Source organism: Bufo gargarizans, chromosome 1 (assembly GCF_014858855.1).
Source record: "Bufo gargarizans isolate SCDJY-AF-19 chromosome 1, ASM1485885v1, whole genome shotgun sequence".
In the NCBI taxonomy this organism is placed as follows: domain Eukaryota; kingdom Metazoa; phylum Chordata; class Amphibia; order Anura; family Bufonidae; genus Bufo; species Bufo gargarizans.
Genome location: NC_058080.1, coordinates 368,865,275 through 368,880,655, shown reverse-complemented (window position 1 = coordinate 368,880,655; position 15,381 = coordinate 368,865,275). Strand labels below are relative to the sequence as shown.

The following is a 15,381-nucleotide window of genomic DNA, read 5'->3' as shown; positions in this document are numbered from 1 at the left end:
TGCTGGGAAGTCAGGACAGGTGCTCTCGCTGACATGCTGCAAGTCCAATGTGTGGAACTCGCTCATGTGAAAGGGGCCTTAGAGGAGGAACTGGCTTATTAAGGAGACCAGCTGTGTATGGAGACTTGCAGGCAAGGCGGCATGGGAAAATAATATTCAAACAAGTATCTTTTAGAGTAAGTGAACCTTCTCCCTAGAGCCACCTTCTTAAAGTTATATGAAATTTCTAGATGTAATGCACCATACAAACTTTGCATGTACATAAATACTTTAACTTGCCAAAATTCCTTAAAAAACTTGAGCTTAATGAATATTGGGTCTCTGCTGTAGGTGTTGTACAAGGAATGGTAACTGGAATTCGTGGCTTATGTAATGGATTGGGGCCCGCTTTATATGGGTTCGTCTTTTATTTGTTCCATGTTGAGTTGAATGAAATGAATGAGGTGGAGCCTTCTGACAAAGTCCTGAAACCCAATATGGCCAACCCTTCTGATGAGGTAAGCTCCTTATTAGCAAAGCTAAGATCATGGCCTGTTATAGAGAAATAGACTGATCAATATTGCTGCATCCTTAAAATGAAGCAGAGCATTAGAACCAAGGGGATTCAGTGTTGAGAACAATAAGGTTATACCATGATTGGTTAAAGGAACATAACCTGGACTCAAATGATAGCTCGTAATTTCCATATCTATCTTGTATATTTTGGTTTAATGAGTCGGGTTATCCCTTATAATGTTTCTAAAAGGAGGTTTATAACCTGATTTTTTTGCAAAACATAGAACCAGTCTTGTTCTTGGGGTGGGCCTGATATTGCAGTATTGCAGCTTATTGCCAGTCAACCAGCCTTTTTTATGTAGTAGCATTCAGTAATAGTCACTCAAATCTAATAATATATTTGATAGTGTAGATAGAGATTATATATTGTGGGGATTCGCTCTGGTAGGCAGGGCAAGCGGACGCAGTACAGAGGCAAAAACAAGTTTGTAAAGCAAAACTTCAGTGTTTATTCACACATAAGGCAAAAGTAAAACGACTCTGCAGTGCTCCAGACTAAAAAAAATACCTGGTAGCCATTGGCTCCTGAACTGAAAAATTTAGGAGCCAAATCTAATTTTTAGTCGCCAAATCGAAACCGAATCAAAATTTTGGTATCGTGACAACGCTACTCCGATCAGATCGGCGTAGGGTTGTTTTAATACCAAAATTTTGATTCGCTTCACCATAAAGTATTGCGATACTCAATACCACGCAAAAAAAAAAAGCCGCGTGCATTTTGCATATTATGAAAGGTTCGGCCCATAATAGAGCAGTCCTATCCTATTTTTTGGGGTGACAAGGTGACTAAAAAATGGTGAATGCTCACCGCATAGGAGATATTTTTTAATAATTTAATAGTTTGGACAGCGCTATGTAATATGTTTATTTATTCTTTATATATTTTATATGTAAAATTGGGAAAGGGGGGATTTAAACTTAATATTTTAGGGTACTTTCACACTAGTGTTTTTCTTTTCCGGCATAGAGTTCCGTCCTAGGGGCTCAATATCGGAAAAGAACTGATCAGGCATATCCCCATGCATTCTGAATGGAGAGTAATCCGTTCAGGATGTCTTCAGTTCAGGTCATTTTCACTGATCAGGCAAAAGAGAAAACTGCAGCATGCTACGGTTATATCTCCGGCGAAAAAAACCTGAAGATTTGCCTGAATGCTGGATCCAGCATTTTTCCCATAGGAATGTATCAGTGCCGGATCTGGCATTCAAAATACCAGAATGCACCCGCACTAAATCCGGACCCATTCACTTCTATGGGGCTGTGCACATGAGCGGTGATTTTCACACATCACTTGTGCATTGCGTGAAAATCGCAGCATGTTCTATGTTGTGCGTTTTTCACGCAACGCAGGCCCCATAGAAGCTAATGGGGCTGCATGAAAATCGCAAGCAAGTGCGGATGCGGTGCGATTTTCACTCATGGTTGCTAGGATGAAAGTCTATTCACTGTATTATTTTCCCTTACAACATGGTTCTAAGGGAAAATAATAGCATTCTTTAATACAGAATGCAGAGTAGAAGGTCAATATAATAAACATTGGTGGCGCAGTGTGCCCCCCAACACCCCAGTATGATAAACATTGGTGGTGCAGTGTGCCCCCCTCAATATAATAAACATTGGTGGCGCAGTGCGCACCCCCCCCCCCCCAACACCCCAGTATAATAAACATTGGTAGCGCAGTGTGGCCCCTTCAATATAATAAACATTGGTGGCGCAGTGCGCACCCCCCCAACACCCCAGTATAATAAACATTGGGGGGCGCAGTGTGCCCCCCTCAATATAATAAACATTGGTGGCGCAGTGTGCCCCCCCTCAATATAATAAACATTGGTGGTGCAGTGTGCCCCCCCTCTCAATATAATGAACATTGGTGGCGCAGTGGGCAGTGCCAATGAGGGTTAAAAAAATAAAATAAAAATTAACTCACCTCCTCCAATTGATCATCTCCTGTTCTTTCTTCATGACCTGTCAAAGGACCTGTGGTGACATCACTGTGCTCATCACATGATACATCACATGATTCATCACCATGGTAATGGACCATGTGATGAGCTCAGTGACATCACCACAGGTCCTGAAGCAAGAACAGGAGACCGGCAGCTACTCTATCAACTGGAGGAGGTGAGTTAATTTTTTAAAATTATTCTTTAACCCTCATTGGCACTTCCCACTGTGCCACCAATGTTTCTTATACTGTGGGGGGGGGGGGGGGGGGGGGGCACACTGTGCCACCAATGTTTCTTATGTTGGGGGGGGGGGGCACACTGTGCCACCAATGTTTCTGATACTAGGGTGTTGGGGGGGGGGGGGGGGGGCACACTGTACAGGGAGTCTAAGAAAGAATCGAATGAGTCACAAGTCGGATCTTTAGTTCTTTTCACCTGTGACTCATTCGATTCTTTCTCCCTGTACTTGTCAGTGACTCAGAGCTGCTAGTGCTCGCCTTGCCTCAGCTCTGATTGGTTGGTGGGCGGGGAGGGGAGGGGCTGGCAGAAGCAGCCTCCACTCTAGGATCAGATTACACTCCTCCCAGCCCCTCCCCTCCCTGCTGCCAGCGTCTCTACTGTTGTGTGCTGTGACCGAGCTGACTGAGACTGAGAAGAACATCGGCGGCGGCGGCAGAGAACTATCAGCTCCTGTGCCCGCCGCTGTTCTACTGCAGAGCTGCCGCGGAGGGTCTAGTCGCAAATGGCGACAAGACTAAAAAGTCTTGTCGCCATTTGTAAATTCTAAGTCGCATTGGCGACCATTTTGGTCGCCATCTGGAGCCCTGCTCTGTACAGTCTTGGTGTTAGTTCACACAATGCAGCGTCTACAGAACAAAAATATCACCTTGTTGGCCGTTTTATCTCCAGCAGTCTACAGCAGGCTTTTAGGGGGCCTGTTTCCCCTAAATACGGGTCTCAGCCCTCCAGCACGGCACAAGCCTCAGATCCCAGCACACACACTTTGCTGCTGAGCCCAGCTGTCTTTTAAGGACAGTTAGGTGCTGTCAAAACCCCGGACCGGCACTTAAAATCCAGTCCAGTGTCTGACCCCACCTGGCTGCAAATGTCTGTTTTTGCCTCTTATATTTTCAATATGGTTAGAGAAAGGGAGATGTAGTAGGTGGTTTAACCCCATAACGCAGTGTTCCTCAACTCCAGTCCTCAGGGCCCACCTTCTGGTCATGATTTGAGAATATCCCACACAATGAATACCTAAGGTAAGTCCTGATGGTTAGACACTAATTATATCACTTGTCCAATACTAAGGAAATCCTGAAAACATGACTGGCAGGTGGGTCCTGAAGACTGGAGTTGAAGAACACTGCCATAACATATAGGGCATTTAAGGACTTCAGAAGAAGATGATTGCAGCATTATGCTTATTGCAGTCCCAATGCCAGGTTCCTAATAGAAACTGTTATAAAGTAAAAAAACAGAGACAAATAACATTTTATTCACTAGTCTTTCTTTTTTTTTAATTGTTTGTTTGGACTTTGCCTTTAAAGGGGTTTGCAGGATTTTGATATTAATGACCTCTCCTCAGAATAGGCCATTAATATTAGATCGGCTGGAGTATGACACTTCCACTGTTTAGTTGTGGGAACGAGACTGGAACTGCACAGCCCTGTCTATTGTGTAGTGGACAGATCTGGTAACTAAAGCGCTGCTTCCATTTACTTTGGCACCAGAGCTACAAGTTAATAGCTGATTGGTGGTGTTGCCGGAACCTGATAGGTCATCAGTATCAAAATCCTGGAAAACCTCTTTAAACGGGTTGTCACTTCAGCAAATAGCATTTATTATGTGGAGAAAGTTAATACAAAGCACTTACTAATGTATTGTTATTATCCATATTGCTTCCTTTGCTGGCTGGATTAATTTTTCCATCACATTAAACACTGCACGTTTCCATGGTTATGACCACCCTGCAATCCATCAGCGGTGGCCGTGCTTGCACACTATAGGAAAAAAAGCTGGCCCATTTGGTGGCTGGGATCGTGGGAGTGTACATAGGCTAGTGCTTTTTCCTATAGTGTGCAAGCAAGACCACCACTCGTGGATTGCAGGGTGGTCATAACCATGGACTTCCTCTACATAATAAAAGGTTAAGGTTTAAATATGTGCTGTATTAAGGGATTAACGTGTATTTATTTATTTTCTTCTCTCCATCACAGAGAAGTATAATCCCTGGTCCACCCTTCCTGTTTGGAGCTTGTTCTGTATTGTTGTCCTTGCTTGTAGCACTCTTCATCCCAGAGCACACCAGCCTTACACTGCGCTCTGGTGCTCATAAGAAGCACAGCAATGGTGCTCAGAGCCATGCACTTCTACCTCCTTCCCACCTCCCTGAGGGCAAGGAACCACTCCTTGATGATAGCAGAGTATGACCCAAGGACTTTTACATGGGTGTCCAAGCAAGAAGACCGGATTGCTCCAAGATAGTTGAGTGAACTTAACTAGAACAGCAGAAGAAGCAAGGACCAAATGACAGAGGAAACCTTTGACAGTTTCTTTTACTAGACAAAGCAAATGCTGTTACAAAAGTGCCATGGCAGGGATTGAGGTGGTGGGTCTGCTTGTAAGAACAGGAAAGGTATAAATGAATAGTTCATCAGTTATATGCTGCAGGAAATTGGATATGCCATGTAAAATGTTATAATAGGAAGACTGGCTGAGTGAGATGTTATGAAATCAGAAAATCTCTTGCCAAATCCAAGAAGAGGACTTCAGTAGGAGCTGCCCAAAGTTCTGCCTTTACACCGAATTACAGGAGAAGAGCCAATTGCATTGTGGCAAAAATTATACCTTTTTGTTATTGTTTTTAATTCTCACTGAATTGAGTTGACTGAAATAATGGGTACACAATGTCCATTTTTGTATATTATGTTGTCTTCAAATATTAAGCCCTGCTTTCGTTATTTCCCAATGCCACAGTGCAACCCCTGAGGGGGCTGAGTCGGAGGAAGAGCTCTCACGCTGGACTGGCGGATCAGCCTATCTTTATTCAAAATTAAAAAGATTTTTTTTTTTCTTTCCCAAACAAAACTCTTCTTCTTGTTCTTAAAATATTAAGGGAGGGAGAAGAAAAGTAATGACTGTGCACAAATAGTAGTTAGCAGGGCAAATACGGAGTTCCTTCTATATTTTGTAAAGCAATGTGATAACTAAATTGCAGCTGGTGTCTTTAGCTTGTAATCTAGTGCTGCTTAGGCAACTTAGGAAAAAATAATAAAAAAATTGGCGCCATATTAGTTACCTTTGTCTGGTTTGGACACCCCCTTTTGTTAAGAACCACCTGTTTTTGGCAGTGAAAGAAACCAGCGAGTCCTCATGTGCACTCATTGTGGCAGCTGTCTAGTTGGAGTTGAGGGCCACTACTGAGACGCCTGGTGAACAGCTGATTTTGTCATGGCTAGGATAGGGCCACTACAGGAAAAACAATATTACTTGTGGACATTTTAAATGACTGTCCTAGTCCAGGTTTGCTAGGGTTTAGATCTGCTTGGTAGTAGCATCTACTTTGGGTCATACAGTAGAGGGGGTTCAAGTTCTGTAGTAGGACATTTGATAATTCTTATTTAAAGAGTATCTGTCAGATGTGTACCTATGAAACTGGCTGATCTGTTTTATGTGCGCTTGGCAGATGAAGGTATCTGTGTTGGTCCCATGTTCATACATGTCCGCATTGCTGAGAGATTATATTTAAATATATGCAAATGAGCCTCTAGAAGCAATGTTACACCTACAAGATCAGCTCTCACTGCAACTACCACGCCTTCTGCACTTTGACAGGGCCAGGTTGTGAAAACGTCATCACATCTAGCCCTGTCAATGAAAGTGCAGAGGGCTCAGCAGTTGCAGAGATAGCAGAGCCTCTAGGTGTAACGGCGATGCCCCCGTTGCTCCTAGAGGTCCATTTGCATATAATAAAATATAATTTTCCTCAGTAATGCAGGCACATATGAACACGGGACCAACACAGATACCTTCATCTGCCAAGCACACATGAAACAGATCAGCCAGGGTCGTAGGTACAAATCTGCTGACAGATGTACTTTAATCAGATAGCCCCATTACAACCATTTTGGACAGTTGGTAAAATGTGTTGACCAACATTTCTGGGCTTTAGTAGTGAAGTTATCTTGCTTGGATTTTTTTAGACTTCTGGGGATTTTTCAGCTACTTTTACAATGTTTATTACATTTCTGGATTTTCCCATAAATTTTAAGGAGAGCCTAAACCCTTAAAGTGTTGTGTTGTATTTCCTTGAGGAAATGATTATCTTCCATAGACAAGAAGCTTCCAGGACAAGCTTTCTGATAAAAACAAAAGTGTGTTGTACATGAATTGCTTCATGAAATGGCTGCTGTAAAAGGGAGGATAAGTAAGGAGATGTCCAGACAGTTGTCATACCACATAATAACATGTAAGCACAGAATCTTACGCCAGTGCATACAGACATCTACTCCAGAAGAAGTCTTCATAAGAGATTCCAATTCACTGTTTTATTAAAGGGGTTTTCTGAAAATAAAGCGCAATTGCTGTATAATCAGAAGTTATGAAAGTTTTTTTGTATACTTTTATATTTAAATTCTTTGCCATATCTCTGTTTGCTGTGAATGAATGGGAACATTAGGCCTAATACTTTTCTTGCATGAGCTTTTAGCACAATTCTTTCTAAACATACATTTTACCTACCTACTGATATATTGTTTCTTTATCCGCTTTTATCTCCTAGGGGTAGGTGCAGAATAGTCACTTTCATTGTGTTCATAGAAATCGATGCTTGCACCATATCTTCCATGGTAGGAGACACTGTTTTCAGTAGCTCTGTAATTTGGCGAATATAGGGAGTTTGAGGTCCTTAGGTCCTAATAGGGCTCATTAAAATTTATTGTTAAAGTGTACCTAAACTTCTTTTTTTTTTTTTTTTTTTTTTTTGTATAGGTGATTTTATGTTTCAAAAGGTTTTTATTGAATTTTGCATAAAAAAGCAAAAAGATCATGGAAATGATAGAACTTGTTACATAAGAACCACCTGTTGGAGACAGGCATATCATTGGCGTATTCTTTAACACTTCAGTAGGGTTATACATATTCTGGGCTTGAAGAACATTGCAAAGAGATAGTTACACCATGTTAGATCAGACTGTAACATAATCCTCAAAGAGATACTAAAACGGAAATCTAGAGAGTGTGGTGAGGACAGCCAAGGTTCCCACACCTTTTCAAAAGTGGAAAATGAGTCAGTGCAGATGGCGGCCAATCTCTCAATCACCAATATTTTATTAATCCTATGCAGGACAGCGAATCTGAATATAGCAATATAAATTGGGATAGTTTGAACCTTGCATAGGATAGCCCGCGGGGTTTATCCCCTAGAAGGCAAACTGGTAATGTTAAAGGAAAGTTGTAATCTAGCACTGGCGATATCAGTTTCGCTATCTGGATCCAGAACCGTCCCACCTCAGGACAAGACCACCAAATATGATGCATTGACCCCCTCCTCAGTACAACCTCTAAAGCACATAGGGGATATTTCGGGGTATATACAGTGAAGTCGCATAGGGACCATGTAGGTTTTGTGCATCACTTTTATTGAGGGTTCAGCTAGGGTGACTTGCCAATAACCCTTGGTCATGATCTGCGATCGTTGGAACCATTTAGAGGGTGGGAATTCCTGATGTAGGTCTTCCTCCCAAGTTCTCATGTAGGGCAGTTTGTGGCCTTTGGGAATAGCATTGAGGGTGCCATATATTCTTGATAACAGACCCTGTCTGTAAAGTGAGTAGGTAATAGAGCGTTCAAAAGGAGTAAATTCCACTTTCCGGTCAGGGACCTGAACAGATCTTTAAATAGGAAAATATCTGGCTCATAATAAGGTAATCCCTGGTTGGGGGGGGATGGGAGACATCAATTTACCTCTAATAATGAACTTGTGATGCGTACATAGTTGGTGGTTTGACCACCACTCAAGGTTTCGGTAGTGGAAGGCTGGGTTTCCTACAAGACTCAGTAGCGGGGATGGTTTAGATTGGAGGGCAAATTTAAACCTAACTGACCTGCAAAGTATCAATGAGTAGTATGACAGGGGAGAGTTGCCACGTAAGGCCTAGGGGATAGGAGTGGTGTCCCATGTCAGCGCCTTCCACGTGTAGGGGTTAAGATTAGACAGTTCTAGCGGGATCCATATTGGGTGTTCTCGTGGGACCAGGGAAGTCAAAAACAGCTGGGCTAATCTAGCCGCTTGATAGTATTTCACAAAATCTGGGACTGATAGGTCCCAGGGGGGTTATGTCTACACATGGTAGATTTAGCAATGCGCGGGAGCTTGTTAGCCCAAATAAACCCCATCACATCTCTGAATGGATCTTAGATCCTTTACCGGAACTGGGGTTGGTAAAGCCCTGAACAAGTAAAGGAGTCTTGGGAGGATCACCATTCTGATGATGTTTATCCTGCCCATCCATGAGGTCTGTAGCGATCGCCAAGACGCTAAATCTTGCCGAATCTTTCGGTACATAGGTAAGTAGTTGGTCCTATAGACCATGTCAAGGGTAGTTGGCAACAAAATTCCTAGATAAGAGATGTGATGAGGTCTATGCTGGTATGGGAAATTTTGTTGTATCAGCGTTTTAGCGGGGGCAGGGGTGTTACATTAGAGCAATTCAGATTTGGAGTGGTTAATAGAAAGGCCAGAAGCTTCAGTAAATTACTCTAATAGTTTTAAGAGGGAAGGAAAGGAGATAATGGGGTTGGTAATAGATAGAAGAAGGTCGTCTGCAAAGAGATTTAACTTTTATAATCCGTCCCCCCAATTACTAATCCCTTAATATCAGGATGGGATCTTATGTGTGCTGCTAGGGGCTCTATGACTAGTGCGAATAATGCCGGGGAAAGAGGACATCCCTGTCTCGTACCTCTTCTGATTGGGATGTGGGAAACCTTTGTAGTGGGTAGTTTAAGGCGCGCCTCTGGTTTGGAGTAAAGAGCTTGTATAGCTGCCAGGAAGGGGCCCTTCATTCCCATTGTTGAAAGGACTCCGTACAGGTATGGCCAGGTGACAGTGTCAAAGGCCTTCTCAATATCGAGGGCCAACAGGGCAAGCGGAACCTTAGTTTTATTAGACATGTGGATAACATTAAGGACTTTTCTAATGTTATCAGGAGCCTCCCTGCCTGGTATGAATCCGACCTGGTCCTTGTGAATAAGGCTAGGGAGAAACCTATTAAGTCTTCTCGCTAAAATAGAAGTGAAAAGTTTATTGTCAATATTTAGTAGCTAAATCGGCCTGTAATTGTAAGGAACTAAAGGGTCTCTGTTGGGTTTAGGAATAACCGTGATTGAAGCTTTTAGGAATTCTTCTGGAGGTATAGCTCCCTGCATCAGATAATTACAGTAATTGGCTATATGAGGGATGCGTAAAGGGGCAATTTTTTTTTTATAATACAAGGCGGAATAGCCGTCCGGGCCCGGGGCTTTACCTAATTTTAGGAACTTGATGGCATGTTCCACTTCCTCAGCTGAGATAGGGTTATTTAGTTCTGACTGGGACTCATGGGATAATACAGGAAGGCACGCTGACGATATAAAATCGTTTTTCTGTGAGCCCGAACCTTCTACAGGGGCAGAGTAAAGCTGTGTATAAAATTTTTGAAACATTGCGTAAATGGTGTCGGGGTTAGAAGTAGTTTGACCTGATCTCATATTTATTTTAAAGACATGGTTAATCCGTTGCTTAGCTTTAAGCTGGTTAGCTAGTAACTTATCTGGCTTATTGGCATATTTATAGTAGAAGGAGTTCGTCCATCTAAGGGCTTTTTCTGTATTATTGGTTAGGATCATGTTGATTTGTTGCTTAACATCTTTTATCGCTTTAAGTAGATACAGTGATGGGGATCTTTGGTGGGCCCAGACTAGCCTGCTCAACCTGGCTTCCAAACCTGCTTGGGCCTGAGTGTGTTTCCTCTTTTTTTTTTTTTTTTGATAGCTTTACTTATCAGACTGCCCCTCATGTAGGCTTTGTGGGTTAGCCACAGGGTCATAGGATCAATTTTAGTGGAGGTGTTATCAGTAAAAAAGTTTGCAAGTTCTTCTTGTAGTTGCGTATATAGAGCAGGATGAGTCAGAAGTGACTTGTTTAGTCTCCAACGAAATGAGCCACGACACTGTTGAGGGGCGGTAAAGTCTGAAATGACCATGTCGTGGTTTGACCAAGATGAGACGACATGTCTAGAATAAGACATGAAGGTAAGGAGTGAGGTAGATGCTAGGATCATGTCAATCCGCGAGTACACTTGATGAGCTGACGAACAAAAGTGTAGCCTCTTTGTGAACCATTATGCTCTCTCCAGGTGTCAGCTAAGGATAGGGATTGGAGAACTTGAATAACCCTATTAGTCTGTGTCGCCGGTCGTGGTGTTGCAGGCGGATTAGTACGATAAAACACAGGGTGAATAGTAAAATTGAAATCCCCACACCACACTAATTTATGAAACGTAAGGATATCGATCACTCTGCTTACTTTTTAAAAAAAGGCCATAGGTTCATCTGTGGGAGCATAAGTGTTAACTAGGCAAAGTGATTCCTCTCCACAAGTCCCTATAACAATCGCATATCTCCCTTCTGGATCAGTACAAGTCTGAGTGACAGAGAAAGGAAAATAATTTTTCATCAAAGTAATTACCCCTCGACATTTTGAAACGAATGTAGAAGAATAAAATCTAGAATATTGTGGATTAAAATATTTCAGATGGGATGTGGGGGTAAAATGTGTTTCCTGTAAGCAGATGACGTCGGGCGCATGCTTAAGGTAGACCGAAAAAGCAGTCTTTCTCTTACGAGGGGAATTCAAACCCCTCACATTATGGGAGAGTAGTTTACACATAATGGCAAGAGTGGGTTAAGCTATTCCTAAAAAATATGCGCCAGGCGTCATCTACTCCCAAGGCTAACCGTACCTCGGCGGCCCCATATATCAGCATGATCACATTGATAACCCTAGTTAAGGACTCCAAGAGTAGAATGGCATAACAAATAAACCACAAGTTAACAAAAGAGAACAGAAGATAATAAACTGAGCTGTTAGGCCCAGAACATAGGACAATAATGGATGGGATATGCGAGTAGAGAGATGGCCTCTCATAGGCCAACCTTACTATCTCACAGAATCCCAGGATTAGGGACAGCATGATAAACCAAATCATTGAGACCCTGTATTAATGAAATTAGCCTAGCACAATTTTGAGGTCAAATAACAAGAGTCCCCGAAGTGACCTGTGAAGGAAAATCTGTGAGTTACCGACATTAGATCAGGTAGAGTAGATAGTTCATGAGATCCTCGCTCTGCTTGGGCCTCCAGATGTAGGAGGAACCTTGGTCCAGACTTTCGCTGGTCGCTGCGGTTTTGGTGAGGAAGATGATGGAACTTGATACTCGCAGGGGATCCCTGCCCGCTGCAGTGCATCCAGACCTTCACCCGGTGAGTGGACTGTATGGAGGCGAGAGTTCAGTTGAAATGACAGGTTGAAGGGAAATCCCCACCGGAATCGAATTTTGTGCTTTTTGCAAGGCCTGTGTAACTGGCCTCATCTCGCGGCATCTGCGAAGCGTACATGGTGCTAGGTCCGCATAAAGATGGACCGACGCCGGGAGGCCAGGTAGATCAGGTAGGTCCCTTGCTGCAGCAAAAACTTTATCTCTTGTCTCCGGGTGATGAAATTTAAGCATTATGTCCCTTGGGAGGTCCGGAGTATGCGGCTTCCCCAGCGCCCTGTGAACTCTGTCCATCTTTAGAAGGTTTGAGTCTGCTTGTGGCAAGAGAGCTGCAAACAGGGTGGTGAGTGTGGATTGCAAATCAGTAAATGATTCAGGGAGGCCTCTGACCCGTAGGTTGCCCCTCCTGGACCTGTTCTCAAGGTCCTCTATTTTAAGCTCCAGCTTTGCAAGCTGGGTTGAATGGTTGTAAATTTCCTCCTTGTCGCGGCCCAAGGCGTCGGACAGGTCATCCGCCCTTGTCTCAAGATCCGAGACCCTGTTACCCAGGTCTTGTATCTGGTGGGAAAATTCTGAGACCGCTTGTGACAATTCTGCCTTAAACAAAGCGGCTATGTTCTTGTACAGATCTTCTTGATCAGAGTAACGAACAGCTCTGTCTGGAGAGGGCTCACCTCCATCTGAGGATTCAGGGCTGGCGGGAGCTGGTGTTGCGTCCGCCATGACAGTCTGTCTGGTCTGTCGGAAGATCTCCAGCAAAGTCTGCGACGGGACGGGAGTACCCGGAATTCTCGATCTCCCCTTGGTGCGGGTCATCTTCGGGGTTCCCGGCATCGATTTTGAGGCGTACTGGAGCCCGATAAAAGGCGCTAAGATCAGGGTGAAGTCGATGAGCGGAGCTCACGGAAGCATGTCCTCTCCGCGAGCCGCGCGCATGCGCCCCCAGTATAGGTGATTTTAGTGATGTTTGTAATATATTTTATTAAAGAAAAGTGTGTGTTTCTACATTTATTACCTTTGGCTACCCTTGCTCTGATTACAGTCTCTCAATTGACTGATCAAACCGATATACAGGAGAGAGATTACAGTAGACTTATACTAGACAGACCTAGTATTGAGTGATTTATTTCAGGAGCTGGGGTGAGGTAAATTACTCAGTTGTAGGGATGAGCGAACTCGAACTGTATAGTTCAGGTTCGTACCGAATTTTGGGGTGTCCGTGACACGGACCCGAACCCGGACATTTTCGTAAAAGTTCGGGTTCGGTGTTCGTCACTTTCTTGGCGCTTTTGTGACGCTTTCTTGGCACTTTTTGAAAGGCTGCAAAGCAGCCAATCAACAAGCGTCATACTACTTTCCCCAAGAGGCCATCACAGCCATGCCTACTATTGGCATGGCTGTGATTGGCCAGAGCACCATGTGACCCAGCCTCTAAGCTGGAGTCACATAGCGCCGCCCGTCACTCTGCTCTGATTAGCGTAGGGAGAGGTTGCGGCTGCGACAGTAGGGCGAGATAAGGCAGATTAACTCCTCCAAAGGACTTGATTATTGATCGATCTGCAGCTGTGGGTCATTGAGCTGCTGATACTCAATTGCTCACTGTTTTTAGGCTGCCCAGACCGTTTGTCAGTCACTTTTTTCTGGGGTGATCGGCGGCCATTTTGTGTCTTGTGGTGCGCCAGCACAAGCTGCGACCAAGTGCATTTAACCCTCAATGGTGTGGTTGTTTTTTGGCTAAAGCCTACATCAGGGTGAAGCTGTCACACCAAGTGCATTTAACCAGCAATAGTCTGTTTATTTTTTGGCCATATACTACATCAGGGGCAAGCTGCGCCTGTCACCAAGTGCATTTAACCCTCAATGGTGTGGTTGTTTTTTGGCTAAAGCCTACATCCGGGTGAAGCTGTCACACCAAGTGCATTTAACCAGCAATAGTCTGTTTATTTTTTGGCCATATACTACATCAGGGGCAAGCTGCGCCTGTCACCAAGTGCATTTAACCCTCAATGGTGTGGTTGTTTTTTGGCTAAAGCCTACATCAGGGTGAAGCTGTCACACCAAGTGCATTTAACCAGCAATAGTCTGTTCATTTTTTGGCCATATACTACATCAGGGGCAAGCTGCGCCTGTCACCAAGTGCATTTAACCCTCAGTAGTGTGGTTGGTCAAGCTGTCACACCAAGTGCATTTAACCAGCAATAGTCTGTTCATTTTTTGGCCATATACTACATCAGGGGCAAGCTGCGCCTGTCAACTAGTGCATTTAACCCTCAGTAGTGTGGTTGGTCAAACTGTCACACCAAGTGCATTTAACCAGCAATAGTGTGGTTATTTTTTGGCCATATCCCAGTCTAATTCTGTCAGTAAATCTATACCTGTCACCCAGCGCCTAAATACTAGGCCTCAAATTTATATCCCGCTAAATCTGTCGTTACTGCTGTACTGTTCTGGCTGGGCAAGTTATTTAGTGTCCGTCAAAGCACATTTTTTGTTCTGGGTTGAAATACAATTCCCAATTTAGCAATTTCCTAATTTAGTGGTTTCTGCTGTATCAGAGCTATTTGAAATCTATCCCTAAAAGGGTATATAATATTCAAGGTGCACATAGGGTCATTCAGAATAACTTCACACACACGCTACTGTGCATTTCCAAGTCTAATTCTGTCAGTAAATCTATACCTGTCACCCAGCGCCTAAATACTAGGCCTCAAATTTATATTCAGCTGAATTTGAATACAATACATTGGGCCAAATAATATTTTTGTTGTTGTGGTGAGCGATAACAATGAGGAAAACATCTAGTAAGGGACGCGGACGTGGACATGGTTGTGGTGGTGTTAGTGGACCCTCTGGTGCTGGGAGAGGACGTTGCCGTTCTGCCACATCCACACGTCCTAGTGTACCAACTACCTCAGGGCCCAGTAGCCGCCAGAATTTACAGCGATATATGGTGGGGCCCAATGCCGTTCTAAGGATGGTAAGGCCTGAGCAGGTACAGGCATTAGTCAATTGGGTGGCCGACAGTGGATCCAGCACGTTCACATTATCTCCCACCCAGTCTTCTGCAGATGGCGCCTGAAAACCAACCCCATCAGTCTGTCACCCCCATGCATATCAGGGAAACTGTCTGAGCCTCAAGTTATGCAGCAGTCTCTTATGCTGTTTGAAGACTCTGCTGGCAGGGTTTCCCAAGGGCATCCACCTAGCCCTTCCCCAGCGGTGGAAGACATAGACTGCACTGACGCACAACCACTTATGTTTCCTGATGATGAGGACATGGGAATACCACCTCAGCATGTCTCTGATGATGACGAAACACAGGTGCCAACTGCTGCGTCTTTCT

General features: G+C 43.9%; 1 protein-coding gene across 2 annotated transcripts in view; it reads left to right on the top strand.

Moving 5' to 3' along the window:
* LOC122920320 (hippocampus abundant transcript 1 protein-like) overlaps positions 1-6,438 on the top strand; it is a 43,788-nt gene extending 37,350 nt beyond the window's left edge. For both annotated transcript variants that reach the window (XM_044269740.1, XM_044269748.1), the window contains exons 11-12: positions 331-497; positions 4,718-6,438. In XM_044269740.1, coding sequence (XP_044125675.1) covers positions 331-497; positions 4,718-4,930 — 380 coding nt within the window. In that variant the 3' untranslated portion in view covers positions 4,931-6,438. The remainder of the gene's footprint in view (positions 1-330; positions 498-4,717) is intronic.
* Positions 6,439-15,381: the final 8,943 nt, after the last annotated feature.